This window comes from Pan troglodytes, chromosome 16, assembly GCF_028858775.2.
Source record: "Pan troglodytes isolate AG18354 chromosome 16, NHGRI_mPanTro3-v2.0_pri, whole genome shotgun sequence".
NCBI lineage: Eukaryota > Metazoa > Chordata > Mammalia > Primates > Hominidae > Pan > Pan troglodytes.
Window position 1 is genome coordinate 34713362 of NC_072414.2, and position 17006 is coordinate 34730367.

Sequence of the window (17006 nt, forward strand, 5' to 3'; positions counted from 1 at the left end):
GAATGCAGTGGGAGGCAGAGGTGGGCGGATCACGAGGTCGAGAGATGGAGACCATCCTGGCCAACATGGTGAAACCGTGTCTCTACTAAAAATACAAAAATTAACTGGGCGTGGTGGCACGCGCCTGTAGTCCTAGCTACTCGGGAGGCTGAGGCAGGAGAATCGCTTGAACCTGGGAGGCGGAGGTTGCAGTGATCCAAGATCACGCCACTGCACTCCAGCCTGGGTGACAGAGCGAGACTCCATCTCAAAAACAAAACAAAACAAAAAAACCTGAGAGAGCATTTTGAAGGTTGCTGCTCAGTGACAAATCAAGCAAGGGAATTCAAGCGGAGAAAAACAGATGGCACGAACATTCCATGTCAAACCAAACCAGGAGGGGTGAGGCAGTGCCCTTGTGAATGCCTCCTGAGAGTTCCTCTGGTTCAAAGGAAGGTTACAGGCGGAAGGATGAGGGTGGGGGTGCAGGAATCTCTCTAGTGGTAGAAGGGGTATTTCCTATGGAGAAGGAAAAAGTACCTCCAGCCAGACAGAATAATGGACTAAAAAGGAGCTTTTAATATTTTAATTTTATTACAGGAAAACATCTCCTAACTGCAGGGACACTTAACACCTAGCTTCTATTCAGTCCTGGGCTGCTTTTTCTAGGGAACTTCTAGATGTGGTACTGCATTTACAGTAACACTATCTGCTCCCCGTTGATCTTGTAACATCTGGTGTATTCAATAACTTTATTAAATTAGAAAAATATTTTCCACTTTTGAAATCCAGACCATCACACAAACAGAACTAGATTTTGCATGCGGAATGAATATTTTATTACTAGGTTATAAAAATAAAATACAAAATAATTTTAAAACAGAACTTAAAACACTGTACAAAGCTTTAATATGATACAAATGGGAAAATTAAATAAATAATTATACTTTTATGTACAGGTGGCCTATACAAAAGCACTCCATGTTTCTGCCGATACTCTGTCCTTGGTTGCCTGAGCAAAATTGTATAAAGGGAGCTGCTTGGAGGGGAAAGGAACACAATAAAACGCCTCTGGAGGTATTTCAAAGAGTAGTTTCTCATCTCTCTGATTTCAGGAAGAGGAGAAGAGAGGGAGAGAAAAGTGGAATTATTAAAGTCATCTAACTCATTGGTCTTGTTCAACAAGAAAGAATTCTGGTTTGTGGCTGAATCTGATTTAACAGCTGCCAATAGCTCATTACTTCTAAGATGTATATCTAATTCAAAACTAGATGCTCCCCCCTCCCTCTTTTTTCCCTAAAAGCTGGGAACTTGTAAGTAAATGGCCTAGTGAAATAGACACTGGCTATTTTAGAAAAAGGGTCAGAAGGTAGACCAGGAACTATGTATCAAGGAGAAGTAAGCGAGGCTCAAGCCCAGGCCACCTAGGCTGTGTTTATTCAGTCCACCCAATCCAATGTCAAAGCCCCAAGTGGGCCAGTGTTACCTTTATCTTCCCATCTTTGTATTTCTGAAAGCTTTGTCACCTCAGTGGACTACTTTGGCTGATGAACAGTTCAAAGAGAAGATTGTTTTGGAAAAAGTCCCAAGGGCTTTCCCCTTCCTGGGTAGCTCCCTATAAGTCAAATTCAAGTTCTGGTAGCCTTGTTTACCCCTTGTAGGCGAGTGAAGAATGCCCACACAGAGTCCAGATGTGGTGAAATGCTGGGCATTGATTCCTCAGGATTTAAACTGCATATTATTAGAGAAAAAGAGCATCATATGGCAAGGGTAGTCTATATAAAAACTTGGTTTACTCAATGTTTTTAATTAGGCGAGTGAACACTTATGTACATAATATTAAATAATATTAAACTAATAAAAAGAGAGGTAAAATTCCTATCCATTGTTATTGTAAAATTATATCATCAGCAAATTCTATAGTCACATGGGCTCAAAGATCTGCCTCATCCAATCTTGTTCCCTAGGTCAAGGAACCCAGAGCCAGGGTACCTGGGAGGCATGGTCAGCATCGCCAGTGTACATATATTCTGTGCCCATACTACCACTAACGCTTCCAGCTGAAGAGGAGGCAGAAAACCGTTACATTGCACAGGGCCATGAAAGGAAAGGCTTCACTACTTTTACATGTTACCTTAAGACCAAAGATCCAGCAAAGTCTAAGGAAATATGCTAATCATTATTGTGTAATGTTACTTTTTTGCTATTCAGTGTCTTGAGATTGTGTGGAAATTCAAGGTGACCTGATCTTGTCACATACTTTAATTTTCTGATCCAAATTTGCTGAAAGGGAATAATTAAACATCAAGCTTAAATATTTTTTTAAGTAGGAGCAGACAATCACAACTGAATTAGAAGACGTCTTAATGGGCATAGACTTTATTTTTGTTTTACTTTTTTTTTTTTTTTTTTTTTGAGACGGAGTCTCACTCTGTCGCCCAGGCTGGAGTGCAGTGGGGCGATCTTGGCTTACTGTAATCTTCTGCCTCCCAGGTTCAAGCGATTCTCCTGCCTCAGCCTCCTGAGCAGCTGGGACTACAGGCGCCCGCCACCATGCCCGGCTAATTTTTTGTATTTTCAGTAGAGACGGGGTTTCACCCTGTTAGCCAGGATGGTCTCGATCTCCTCACCTCGTGATCTGCCCGCCTCGGCCTCCCAAAGAGCTGGGATTACAGGCATGAGCCAATGCGCCTGGCCTTGTTTTACTTTTTAAAATTTCTGTGAGCTGCTCTAGAAAACTAAAGGACCAAAACTTTACTGTCATAATTCCATGTTCAGTCAGGGATTTCTCAGAATTGAGGTGTGCAGCATCCAGATTCCCCTTTATGTGGATAGGGATCCCTGTGCCATGTCTTGCACTTACCTAAGAACTATAGGAATTCTCCATGTACCTCCTACAGTTTTTCTAGCAGTGTTGGGCAATGGATTCTAAAGGTTCCTGAGACTTTGTTAAATTTCTCATAATTCCAGAGGGAAGGCCAAAATATTGAGAATACTCAATGACAGGATGAGTTTCCACTCTACTTCCTTGTCCTCAAGGCACACACCAGAGTTCCACTGGGTGAGGACAGGGAAGTAGGATGTCCCAACACCCTCTGAGGGTTTTCATGCATTAATCCCGCCATATGGGCTGATGGTTGGAACTGCCTTTAGTTCTCTAAGTAAAGGTCTAAAAATGCACCTGTGGTTTCTGAACTTGGGTATACGCTGATACATAAGGACTACCATAGAAGTTACATGCCTTAATCCTGTAATACTTTTGTGTGGTATCATTCTGCTAATATATTGTCCACAGGGCCAAACCCCAAGTTACACAGTGCAACAGTACTTGTCAACCACTCCATCTCCTCAGTGACACAGGTGCTAAAGTACCTCTCCCCTGAGGCAAAGTCCCGACACATCTGTGGTAAGTGCACATAAACAGAAATGGGCAGATTTTGAAAGTGAATGCAAACAACTTAATTCCAAAATACATAAACATGACAGAAGAAGTGGTTCTCTAACATATGCCATGTTTGATCAATATAAAGAATGTTTTTAAAATATAAAAGACTTTGATCTCCAAGACTAAATCTAGACTTATCTGCAAATAAATAAATTTTCAAACAGCCAGGGGAAAATGCATTTTTTTCACTGAGTCTCACTAAATCGTTCTGAATTCTGGATCCTGCTTCTCGTATCACCAATTCCTAATGTTAGGAATGTAGAACTGTCTGCTCTTGGGGAAAAAAAAAACATCTGTTTTTAATTCAAAGCTCTTGGGTATAGAAAAACTAATTATGGTTTTAGCTATCTGTGTCTGGGTTTATAAAACATGCACCAATGTACACTTTCTCCTTGTAGATTGAATGCAACTATAGAAATATTAGCATAAAAATATGTGGCCTGGAAGGAATCTCTGAAGATACTGAAGAACCTCAAGTTCCCTACATGGCTAGGAGCCAAGGGAAGGAGACACTGTACACCTAGAGCGCTGAATTAGCAGCTGAGGTTTTAGTATTTGAAAGCAAATAATATAAAGCGAGTAATGTCTACAGTGGGTCTCAGTTACCATTTGGCTACTTATTTAGGACTCGATTAACTTGGCAACTTTTACAAAAAACATTCACATCACAACATGCAACTTAAAAAACAGTTAATGTAACTATGCCACTGTCAGCAAGGCCAGCTTGCATACCAGAGTTAAGAATGAGAGTGTCTGTCTGCCTAGGGCTTAACATTCAAAGATATTTATAATCTGTGTTTTAAGGTTAAATTTTATATGACCCAGTTTTCCTTCTTTGTTCACTATACACTAAAACGCCTCTACGCTGTGCAAGAAATCACTATGTGTGATTTTACTATTTCAACCAATCCATAGACCCTGGGGATTTGGCAGCAGAATTCAGGAGAAATGCTACCTAAAGTGATTGAGCTGTTGCTAATTCTACCTTCTGTTCCACTCAAGTACCTCCAGGGACTAACAAGGGAAGGCAAGAGCAACTGTGACTGACTAGGTAACCAGCTATTCTGTTGTGACAGAAGAAACCAGGTAATACTTGATTTTCAAAAGATAATTTTAACTGCTGCCCTATACTACTTTTAGTATAGTTTGGCTTGACCTTAATAGCCATGTCCCTCATCTTACATAGAATAACCAAATTGGTTTAAAATTACTTGATCTATGTCACTGAAACCTGAAATATGCCATCACTAAGAGAACCCCCAAATAAAAAATAAAGAACTAAAAAACACAACCAAACCAAATCAAACCAAAAACCTCATTCTCTATATCATACTTTAAAACTAAAATAAAAATCCCTGTGTCACAGGTGCTTGCTCAGGGCTGCCAACTTCTATTTTTCACCTGAGAGACATCTAAAAGCACAAACTATGCTTGTAAAAACCAAAAAGTAAATCTCTACATAGGACAATACTTATAAGCAGACCTATTGATACCACTTATATATAATTAGTCTGTTTTCTTTAGAAAGTATCAGAGCAGAAACGTCTTTGGTTAATTCTTTCCTCTACATGCAAAATAAAATATTCTTAAACGATGAGACTGTTTATCTCTGGATCTTGATGAGTTTGTCAATGCCATTTAGAAAAGGGGACAACACACTAGAAAAGTTGAGAAAAAAATGGAAGGAACCAAGAAAGAGAGGAAACATTCAGTTGCCACATTCCCATCACTGTCAGTTCCAATTGCCAGCAGAGAAATGCCAATAAGAAATAAAATCACACACACGTACCACAGTTGTAGCTTCATCAGCTTTTCCAATGATTACTACTAGCATATTTCTGACTAAAGGGGTCAGGATTTAAAGCTAGCTACTTTTAGCACAATTTAGCTAATGCAACAGAAATATGACAATTTCTTCATGATTCCCCTGACCCCCTGCAAAAAAAGTGAGATGAAAAGAGGAAAGTAGAATGGCAATTTTTAAGAAATGTTTTAAAAATCTGTCAGACTCATCATTATCATCCCAGTTTATCCACTCTAACTATATGGAGAGAACTATGTGATTAACATGACAAATCTCTGAACCAGTATTACAAGCATGTCCCTGTAATTTTTTCCCTATTAAAATCTTTTTGAAATGAAAATTAAATAACCTATCTTGGCTTGTTAAATACTGCCCACCCTTGCATTGTACACAGGGAAGGCAAGAAGACTCTGAGGTGTCACATGCCAAGAACATAGTTTCAGAAAATGAAGATAGGCAAGGCCCAAGTGTACATGAGGCACACAATAGAAAAGGAATTTCGCCATCTGTGATCTCAAAATTACAAATGGAGAATAACAAAGAATGACTCTATATAAGGATATGTCTCTCTATATATTTATAAATATTTATATAATTTACCATGAAGACATGCAAGTAGTGTTATAGCAACTATTATACAATATAATACAGAAGGACTGATCTTCCAATATTACAGTTGCTTTAGATAAACAGCGAATATGTCTTATCTATTGCATTCCTCTGGAGTGTTTGAAACTGGAGAGAAATTAAGATTCCACACTATGCTACATTTCTTATAAGAGACGTTATATGCCTCAATAGTGTTTTGAGTTTGTTTTTTTAAAAAGCTCAACACAGATAAAGAGAACAAGAGAAGTTCAGTGCAGCTTCAGGGCAGCTTTGATGCAGCATTAGAAGATGTTCACTTGGGGAGGAAATGTATTTCTTTCCTTTTTTTTTGTTTCCCAATTCAACTGTATTAGGTTTGGCAGCAAACACAAGGTCAAACAGAAAGCACATATGTTTGCTAGAAGGCAAATTTCAACAGCAAGCAGACCAATTTACCTGACCTTAATAAGGTCTTTACAACACAAAACACCTAGAGAGTATAAAAACAGCCCATTTTAAAAGTCTGGTAGACTTTCATTTGCCTGATTCCTATTAGAAGAGTGAGATTAGAACAAATATCTTCCTCTTTACAGCTTCGTAAATTGAGATTGTATGAAATTCAGGCCAAGAAGCCCAAATGTTGAACTAAAACACAGGAGAAGCAGGTAATAAAACATTAAAAAAGAAATATTTGCCTAAATTTATTTCCCCAGATATTAATTCCTTATTGGCTAAATGTATAAAATACAAAGTTTGAGGATTCTAAGCCTCAATAATATATCTAATTTATTTCTAAATCTCAAGTCACAGTCCAAAGCATTGTGCTTCCCTCGTACCATCTTGGAGGCTGATATTACCAACAGTTGGAACCCAGAAGACTTAAGGAAGCAGTCTACTCTGGTCGGTTTTCCTTCTACTCAAGTTTCTAAAGGAGGACACTTAACAGAGACGAAAGGGCATCTTCTATCTTGAAGGCTATTACCCCACACTTTCTTTCTCTCCCTAAACACTAAAGCCTGCAAAATAGCTCTAGTTAGACTTTTCTTTCCTTTACCTAACTTTCTTATTTTTCATAATAAAAATGTAGTATGTTAAGAACTGTTGCTCTAAAAAAAAAAATCAGGGGGACCTAAAAAAAAGTAATTGGATTTGATAGTACAACTAGGACCATAAAATAAAAGCAGAGAGATTGAATCAGATGAGACATACAAAACTTAAAAAAAAAAAATCTGAACTCCAGGGAGGGTACTAGGAATGAGGCAAAGTAAAGGTGTTCATTCTCAATACACGAAATAAACACACAAGCCAAATATACATGAGTACTGGCTCCCTGGCAACAGACTTCTTATATAATCTAATATCTGATCAATGACTCTTCAGGGTGGGAAAGTTTTGAATGAAAATATCAAACAAGAAGTTTCACTTTTGCTATATAATCTTTGAATTGAGGCTTAAAAAAATTAGGCAACCCCCCTAAAATTCCATTCTATCTCCTATCCTCAACTCTTTTGTTTCAAAGGCAGCTTAAAAAATGAGAGCTCATTTTAATGAGTTTCTCCCCCTTGGATTTTTGCTCTATTTTTCCTTCTTGTACAAAGACATTGATTCCTAATCTACTTGCTGCCTGCCTTAGGTAATTCCTTATCATGTATTTATGTCTTCTTATAAATAATTGATCATGTTACTTTCTTTTGCAAGAGAAGATCAACACTGATTTTTTTACATAGACAGTACAGGGACACACATGCATCAGGTTTAGGAGGAAGATCTCACACCTTTCAAAGAGATGCAGCCTGGCTCTTATCTGCTGAGTTTACTGGCTGGCTTACTCTTCCCTTGGGGGGTTTTAGTGCTGGCTGAGTGGTGGTGGAGGCTGCCGGATCCTTTCAGGCCATTCTTGCTGGGTTTGCAATGCTCCTGTTGGCAGGACCTCCTGGAGGAGGAAGATCCTGAGTGGCTGGGAGGTGACTTGCTTCTCCCCAGATGTGGGGACGAACTCCTCTGGTCATGGTGGGGCCGTCCAGCCCTAGATGGTGAGGAACTAGACGTGCGAGGCAAGGATGAGCTTCGAGGAGAGGCACTGGGACTCCTGCGAGGGACAACTGGACTCTTGGGTGGTGTTTTTGGATTGTGAGGAGATCCTGGACTCTTGCACTGAGTAGTGCTCCGGGGTTTCTGAGATCCATTTTGAAGAATTTGGGCCAGGCGGGAGAAAAGGTCTGAGTCGGAGTTACTACTCCCTAGGACTTTATATCTGCGTAGCCTTAAAAGAACAGAGAAAATATATTTTAATTTTAATTCATTTCAAGTGTGCCTAAAAAATCACAATGTCCCAAAATCATAATGTGAATGTGTAGAAATCAGAAAATAGACTAACAGGATACAGGGTTACTCTGTCATATACTAGTTGTATGACCCTGGACAAATTCTTCAATCTCTCCCTGCTTTCAATGGGAATACTGTCTATCTCACAGGGTCACTGAACAGACCAAGGGCGGTGACCCAAGTACGTAGATGAACATCTGCCATGAAGAAGCCCTTAAATGGTATTCGTTCCCTTCCTCCTATGCCATGTTTATTCTGCTAATTTTCAGATGAATTTAACTAATTGTCTCTAGCATTTTAGCACATAAGACAGAGAGTAAACCATATTGTGTAAGGATGTTAGGACAGGAATCCTACAAACACGAAATCCCACAATGTAAGTGTTTTTTTTTTTAATTTTCTTTTTTCTGCCAAGGATCTGTCACCCCTAAGTCTTCAACATGAACTACACTCAGCAACAGGAGGAACTACAGATAAATGTACATTCCACTCATTTAATAATTTACAAGAGAAAAGAGTAGTCATTGGTTTCTGTGGACCTCAGTTTCTATTCCTGTCAATAGTCTGGGATTAAGGAGGGTGGAGGCTGGAACTGACTGCCCACCCCATACTGGCAACTGAGCTTGGGCCTCAGATTTTTTTTTTTTTTTTAAACAGGGTCTTGCTCTGTCACTCAGGCTGAAGTGCAGTGGGATGATCACAGCTCACTGCAGTCTCGACCTCCTGGGCTCATGCAATCCTCCCACCTCAGCCTCCTGAGTAGCTGGGATGACAGGTGTGCACCTGTAGTGCATGCCTGGCTAGTTTTTGTATTTTGTGTAGAGACGGTTTTGCCATATTGCCCAGGCTGGTGTCAAACTCCTGAGCTCCAGCGATCCTCCTGTCTCAGCCTCCCAAAGTGCTGGGATTACAAGCATGAACCGTAGTGCCCCGGCCCTTGGGCCTCAGAATTCTTAGAGTATTCATATGAATAGCAAATGTCTTCTTTGTCCTAAATGTCTTTCTGGTTTGGCCTAAGAATCAAAGAAAATGGAACATATAAAAGTGTTTTTATAAACTACAAAGCAGTGGTCCCCAACCTTTTTAGCACCAAGGAGCAGTTTCGTGGAAGACAATTTTTCCACGACGGGGGGAGGAGGGGCAAGGATGGTTTCAGGATGAAAGTGTTCCACCCCAGATCATCAGGCATTAATTAGATTCTCATAAGGAGCGTACAACCTAGATCTCTCCCATGTGCAGTTCACAACAGGGTTCACGCTCCTATGGGAATCTGATGCCGCTGCTGATCTGATAGGAGGCGGAGCTCAGGCGGTAATGCCTCCTGCCATGCAGCCCTGGGGTGGGGAGGGCCTGCTATAAAGCAGTCTACAATATATTTTAGTGGCAATGCCAAATTATGTAGTGAGAAGGACCCTAGGGCCCCTCTAATAATAAAACTATGGTAATGGAAAGTATACAGCAAAGGAACAGACAAATGAATGGAACAGAGCATTGAATCCAAAAAGATCCCCATGTTTCTATGGGAAATTAGTATTGCGATATCACTAACTACTTGGAAAAAAACTTCACATCATACATAATGATACACTTTAGATCGACAGTAAATTTATACACAAAGCACAAAACTATAAGGGTACTGGAAATTACTACTACCTTTTAAAAAATATTAGGGTTGAAGGACCTTCCTATGCATGATATAAAACACAATTAATAAAAAATGTTCAGTTCCATGAACACTAAACTTTTCTATCAAACCAAAGGCACTACAACCCAAGTTAAAATTCAGACTAGGATAAAATATCTTCAATATAATTTGCAGAGAAGGGGGTTAGTTACAGAAAGTAACCCAGGGCACGGTGGCTCACACCTGTAATCCCAGCACTTTGGGGGGTTGAGGTGGGCGGATAGCTTGAGGTCAGGAGTTCGAGATCAGCCTGGCCAACATGGCGAAACCCCATCTCTACTAAAATATAAAAAATTAGCTGGGTGTGGTGGCAGGTGCCTATAATCCCAGCTACTCGGGACACTGAGGCAGGAGAATCGCTTGAACTTGAGAGGCAGAGGTTGCAGTGAGCCGGGATCACACCACTGCACTCCTGCCTGGGCGACAGAGCAAGATTCCATCTCAAAAGAAAAAAAAAAAGTAACCCAATAGAATGTTTTGACATGAACACAGACAACAACTCATAGAAGGATCCTCCCACCTCAGCCTCCCAAGTAGCTGGGAATACAGCTGTGTAGCACCCGTGCCTGGCTAATTCTTGTAGAGATGAGGTTTCACCATGTTGCCCAGGCTGGTCTCAAACTCCTGAGCTCAAGCAATCTGCCTGCCTCAGCCTCCCAAAGTGCTGGGATTACAGGTGTGAGCCACCACATTTGGCCCTGGAAAGCACTCTTCACTGGTTTACCACCTCCCAATATTTTCCCCTCTTCCTCAAAATATAAACATTCTGTGGTCAAATATATCATGATAATATTTAAATAAAAAGTATAGCATGCAGTATATACTAAAGCAGTATCTTTACTATGTATGGTTGTATATACCATCAGACCTAGGGAAATCTATAGGATTTTTTTGGTTTAATTCATTATAATCAAGATAAACAGCACTGTTACCAGGGTCCATTTATCACATCATGGACAACGTATTCTTCACTAGCATTTGACATCATAATGGCATTATGGGACACAATGGGATTCTGACTGAACAACGCTAGAAAATTGCTGATCATCAAAATGCAACTGGAGACAAGACATAATCTTTATTACATGCTAAGCAATGTACCAAGTCCTAGATGATTGTGGCTTTGTTTCATTCTCCCAAAACTATTAAGCAAATATTTTGCCCATTCCATAGATGAGGAAATGGAGGTTCTTACTGCTAGAAAGTGGGAGAGCCAAAAATTAACCTGGATCAGAGAAGATTCTGGGAAGACAGTAGAGTAGGAAGCACTAGGAATCTGTCTCCCCACCTAGGCAACTGCACTGGCAGAATCTGTCTGATGTAATTATCTTGGAAATCTGGAGTCTACCAAAGGCTTGCAACTTCCAGGAGAAGGCTTGGACTGTCAATTACAGTTAATTTTAGTCTATTTCAGATCTTAGCACAGTTAACAGCTACCCATCCCCCATTCCCGGCCCCATGGCAGGCAGCTGTGCACTTATTTCTGGAGCAGTGTGCACACAGCTTACAAGAACCAGGTGGGCAAAAAGAACCCTGTCCTCCAATTACTGGGGATCTGTGCTCTGATTACTCATTGCTGCTTCTGATCACAGAAGAGCAGAGAAAGAGGTAGGTAGTAACTCTTACATTTTTCCCCATTGTTACAAACTGGTTCTCCTCTGGCTGAAGTGACTGCTAGGGGATTAAAAGGGCCAGTCCTCTTTTTTCTTCTTCCCTCATTTTTCTTTTTTCCCTTCTTCGGAGCCAGATATTAAAGACTTGTATATTCAAAACCAACCACATATACTGGGGAAATCAGAAAGCTACTATGCTTAGCCAGGAAAAAGTACAGGCTTAGAAAAGGTCTGAGACCTTAGGTTTACATCTCAGGCTGGTCCTCAGCACAGAGACAGTCTACAACCATCAAAAAAACAAACAAATTAGCTAGGTGTGCTGGCATGCACCTGTAGTTCCAGATACTCAGGAGGCTGAGGCAGGAGGATCACTTGAGCCCAGGAGTTAGAGGCTGCAATAAGTCATGATTATTCCACTGCACTCCAGCCTGGGTGACAGAGTGAGACCCTGTCTCAAAAATAAAAAGAAACAAAAACAACCCACAGCAAATCCCGAAGAAAGGGGAAAATCTTATTTTCAGAGTTACCACATTATTAGATTCAAATATCCAATTTTCAACAAAAAAAATAAAAAAACATACACAGAAACAGGAAAGTATGGTCCATTCCAAGGAGAAAAAAATATATCAACAGAAATTGTACCTGAAAAAGACCTGATAGCAAAGCTACTAGACAAAGACTTTGAAACAACTGTCTTAAGGATGCTTGAAGAACTAAAGAGACACGGAGAAAGTCAAGAAAACAATGTATGAACAAAATGGAAATATAAATAAGAGACAGAAAACCTAACAAGAACCAAAAAAAATTTGGAACTAGAAAGTACAATCACTAAAATAAAAAATTCACTAGACGGATTCGAAAGCAGATTTGAGCAGGCAGAAGAAAAAATCAGCAAACTTGAAGACAGGACAATGGAAAGTATTGAGTCTGAGGTACAGAAAAAAAAAGGAGTAAAGAAAAGTAAACAGAGAATAAAGGGCCTGTGGGGCCATCAAGCAGACTTGCATGCACATTGTGGGAGTTCCAGAAGGAGAAAAGAGAAAGAGGCAGAGAGAATACTTTAAAAAAAGGAAAAAAGGCTGCAAACTCCCCAAAAGTCATAAGAGACATGAATATACAACATCCCAGAAGCTCAACAAACTCGAAGTAGGATGAACTCAGAGACCCACAATGAGACACATTATAATTAAACTGTCAAAAGACAAAGACAGAGAATCTTGAGATTCTCAAAAAAATTATCAGAACACTTCTCATCAGAAACATTGAGGCTGGAAGTACTTTAGTACTTTAAAGTACTTCTTTTAAAATACTAAAAGAAATGTCAACTAAGAATCCTATATCTGGCAAAACTGTCCTTCAAAAATGAGGGAGTAATTAAGACATTCTCAGATAAAAGCTAAGGGAGTTTGTTACCACCAGACCTGTTCTTGCAAGAAATGCTAAAGGGAGTCCTGTAGGTTGAAATGAAAGGACGCCACACAGGAACTTGAAGCCATATGAATAAATAAAGATCTTAATAAAGGCAAACACATGGACAGTTAAAATTCCACATTTTGTTTTTTACATAATTTAAGAGATTAATGCATTTTAAAAATTATTAGTTTATGTGTTTGAACACACAATGTATAAAGATGTAATTTTGTAACATCAACAGCTGAAAGGAGTGGAGATGGAGACTGAAAGGAGCAGAGTTTCTGCATGGTATTGAAATTAAGCTGATATAAATCCAAATGAAAGTGTTATAACTTTAGAATATTAAGTGTAACACAACAATGTGAATGTACTTAATACCACTGAACTGTACACTTAAAAATGATTAAGATACAGCTGGGCACAGTGGCTCAAGCCTGTAATCCCAGCACTTTGGGAGGCCAAGGCAGGTGGATCACTTGGGGCCAGGAGTTTGAGACCAGCCTGCCCAACATAGCGAAACCCTGTCTCTAGTTTAAAAAAATAAAATAAAATAACCTGGCGTGGTGGCAGGTGCCTGTAATCCTAGCTACTTGGGTAGCTGAGGCAGAAGAGAATCTCTTGAACCCGGGATGCAGAGGTTGCAGTGAGCTGAGATTGAGTCACTCCACTCCAGCCTGCGTGACAGAGAGAGACTCTATCTCAAAAACAAACGAAACAAAAGATGCTAAATTTTATGTTATGTGTAAGTCAGGCAGCAAGCTTAAGGGAAATGCAACATACTTTGTTTGGTTTCCTTTTCTTCCATAAACTGATCAGGGGTAGGTAGAGTATGCTAAATTTTTTCCAATAAATTGGAAAAAATCTGATTACTTCTACTGCACTAGGCTGTAAGGCCTGGGAAAGGCAGGAAAGAAAGATACTGAGAAGGGGGCAATACAGAAATGTTGCCATTGGTGGACTACAATAAAGCAGATATAGAAATGGTGTTACACACTTAACACAGGGAGAGCACACAGCATTACCTGGCTTCTACTCCAGGCCTCGTGGGTGGCTTTCCTGGTGGTGGCCGAGGAAAGAACTGAGACGAAGTTGAGCTATTGACCTGATCTGTGTTGACCCATGAAACTGGCCTTGGAATTTTGCTCTTTCTAGACTGGGAGATGATGGGTGACAGAAAGCTATCTTCAGCTGACCTACTCAGGTGAGAATCTACTGTCAGTCTTGAAAAGGGAGTGAGTACTTCCTCCTCACAAAAGGGAGCAGGAACAGTAGCTAGTTTCTCCTCTAGCAATTTATCAGAGGCACTTGAGAGGTCGCCAAGGAAGGACTTGAATTGTCTTTTTTCCACCAGAAGCTTGACTAGGTCTGGCTGATAGGCTTTCTTTTGGAGGAGCTTTTCTTTTGCAGAAACTGGAGAGGATGATTCCAAAGTTGAGTCTATCTCTTGTGCTAAAACAGGGATTCGGCTGTGTCTAGTTACAAAGGATGACCTAACCATATCCTTCCGGGTTGGGGCACCATGTTCATTCTCTGAAACACAATGAAATAGTTCTCCATTTCTAGGGGTGATTTTCTCTCTCTTGCCCTCTTGGTGCAAAAAAGTAGAGAGGTCTCCTTGATGACCTGGCAAGTCTTCACTCATGATGTCATCATCCTTAGATATCTTATTTTTTTGCATTTCTGCCACTTGGCCTATCTGACCTTCAACATGTGGGTCAATGTCTCTGGAAGAAATTTCTGAAGTTCCAACTGTCAGAAGCTTCATTATCTCATTATTTTTGTCTTGATTTGGCACCACACTAAAAGTCTGTGTTTTTGTCACATCAAGAGGTTCAGTAGTAGCTGAGTGATCCTTTTCCACAATTACCAAATCTCCTGGGAGAGAGGAGATCTCAATACAATGCTGCCCTCTACTTAACTTCTCATCTTCATTATCTGACTCTAAAAGGATGCTTTTCTCTTCAGTTTCCCCAGGGAGATTTTCAAATTCTCTCACAACCAGTCTGTTATGATCAGGAAGTTCTTTTGGTCCCAGGTCTTGAGATTTGTTACTTTCTCTAATGTTGGGTAACATGTCATGACCAATGTGATCTATCTGAAGCCCCAAATCTGTTCTGCTTCCTCCACTAGGAGGTTCACCCTCTGTCACAACCAAGCCAGAGAAGTTTTCCCTTGGAGAGTAAAGTTCCACAGTGGGCTCCATGGGCTGAAGATCTTTCTTCTCTGGCTGCTGACCACAGTGAAAGCTTCCTGAAGTTGACTGTGTAGATGCCACAGAAGGTCTAGGAATTGTAATCTGGAGAAGGGGAAGAAAAAATTAAAATGCAATTATGTAAAATATCAACAAAGATGCATGCTTTGAGATTTAACACCTCAACTTCTAATTTATAGGAAGAACACAGATGTTGACCAGGTCTGCCCAACTTATAAGAAAAATGAACAATTCTGAATAACAATGAATGACACTCAAGCTACCCTACTCAGAAACTGTGCAGAACAGTCTCTCCCTGTAGGTTTATCCCTGCCCCTTCTTTGGTGTGCTGTATGCCCTGGAAGACTAATTTCTACAGACTGCACCACCTGGGTTTCCTGGCTTTCTGATTTGTGGTTAGATCTGCTCAATGGATGGCACCAACAGGCAATCAGAGGGTTAGAGGAAAGAGGGGGCTGGGTAATGATTCTCCTTGCTTCCCCACTGAGGACTGTGGCACTAGTGACAGCTACATTCCACTATCCCGGCCACAGCTCCCTTCTTATGGCCTCTCTCTCAGCTACTACCCTCACCAAGTTCTGTGAACACCCACTTCTACTCCCCTTTCAGGACTCATGGTAGGAATGGCTCCCTCTGTTGCTGGTCCCACTGGCTCTCTTAACTCTGCCCATACGTCTGTAAAAAATTCCTTACATTAAATTCTCTCCAAGTCCCTTTGAGTATGCCATCTATTTCCTGCCAGAATCCAGATACAGGATTACAGGAAAAAATTATTGGCAAATAATTGTTCATTGAAAAACTCCAAATTTGCATGCATTTTGTTGTTTTCCATAAATTCTATTAAATACTAGGATTATATCTTCCTACAAGTAAAGACATACAAAGGTATTTACTAATGTTTCATGATTTCTCTAATGTTTTCTTTTTTTTTTTTTTGAGACACGGTCACTGTGTCACCCAGACTGAAGTGTAGTGGTATGATCTTGGCTTACTGCAACCTCTGCTTTCCAGGCTCAAGTGATCCTCCCACCTCAGCCTCCCGAGTAGCTGGGACTACAGCATGCACCACCACATCTGGCTAATTTTTGCATTTTTGTAGAGATGGGGTGTCACCTGTTGCCCAGGCTGGTCTCAAACTCCTGAGCTCAAGTGATCCATCTGCCTTGGCCTCCCAAAGAGCTTGGATTAAAGGTGTAAGCCACCATACTTGGCCAATTTTTTATTTTATTTTATTTTTTTATGAGATGTTGTCTTGCTCTGTCGCCCAGGCTGGAGTGCAATGGTGCAATCTTGGCTCACTGCAACCTCTGCCTCCTGGGTTTACGTGATTCTCCCTGCCTCACCCTCCCAAGTATCTGAGATTACAGGTGCCCACCACTATGCCCAGCTAATTTCTGTATTTTTAGTAGAGACGGGGTTTCACCACGTTGGTCAGGTTGGTCTCGAACTCCCGACCTTAGGTGATCCACCCACCTCGGCCTCCCAAAGTGCTGGGATTACAGGTGTGAGCCACCGCACCCAGCCCACACCTGACCAATTTTTAAAGATCAAGCGGGCTGGGTGCGGTGGCTCACGCCTGTAATCCCAGCACTTTGGGAGGCCGAGGTGGGCAGACCACCTGAGGTCGGGAGTTCGAGACCAGCCTGGCCAACATGGTGAAACCCCGTCTCTACTAAAAATACAAAATAAGCTGGGCGTGGTGGCACATGCCTGTAATCCCAGCTACTCAGGAGGCTGAGGCAGGAGAATCGCTTGAACCCGAGAGGCAGAGGTTGTGGTGAGCCGAGATTGTGCCATTGCACTCCAGCCTGGGCAATAAGAGTGAAGCTCCATCTCAGAAAAAAAAAAAAAAAAAAAAAATCAAGCCTATGAGAAGTGAAAATCTACCCCCCTTCCACTGAGGTAATTTTAATTCTATATGAATAAGATTCAATATCTAATAA

The 17006-nt window shown here is 40.8% G+C and overlaps 1 protein-coding gene across 11 annotated transcripts in view; it reads right to left on the minus strand.

Annotated features, from left to right (window-relative positions):
• Positions 1–794: 794 nt before the first annotated feature.
• The window catches only part of TTBK2 (tau tubulin kinase 2), a 183122-nt gene continuing 166910 nt past the window's right edge, over positions 795–17006 (minus strand). For 9 of the 11 annotated variants that reach the window (XM_016928065.4, XM_063794819.1, XM_054667442.2 and 6 more), the window contains 2 exons: positions 13874–15147; positions 3958–8079 (listed from right to left, as the gene is read on the minus strand). In XM_016928065.4, coding sequence (XP_016783554.1) covers positions 7617–8079; positions 13874–15147 — 1737 coding nt within the window. In that variant the 3' untranslated portion in view covers positions 3958–7616. Of the gene's footprint in view, positions 8080–13873; positions 15148–17006 lie in introns of all 11 variants that reach the window. The other 2 variants (XM_063794820.1, XM_063794818.1) reach the window with 2 other exon arrangements.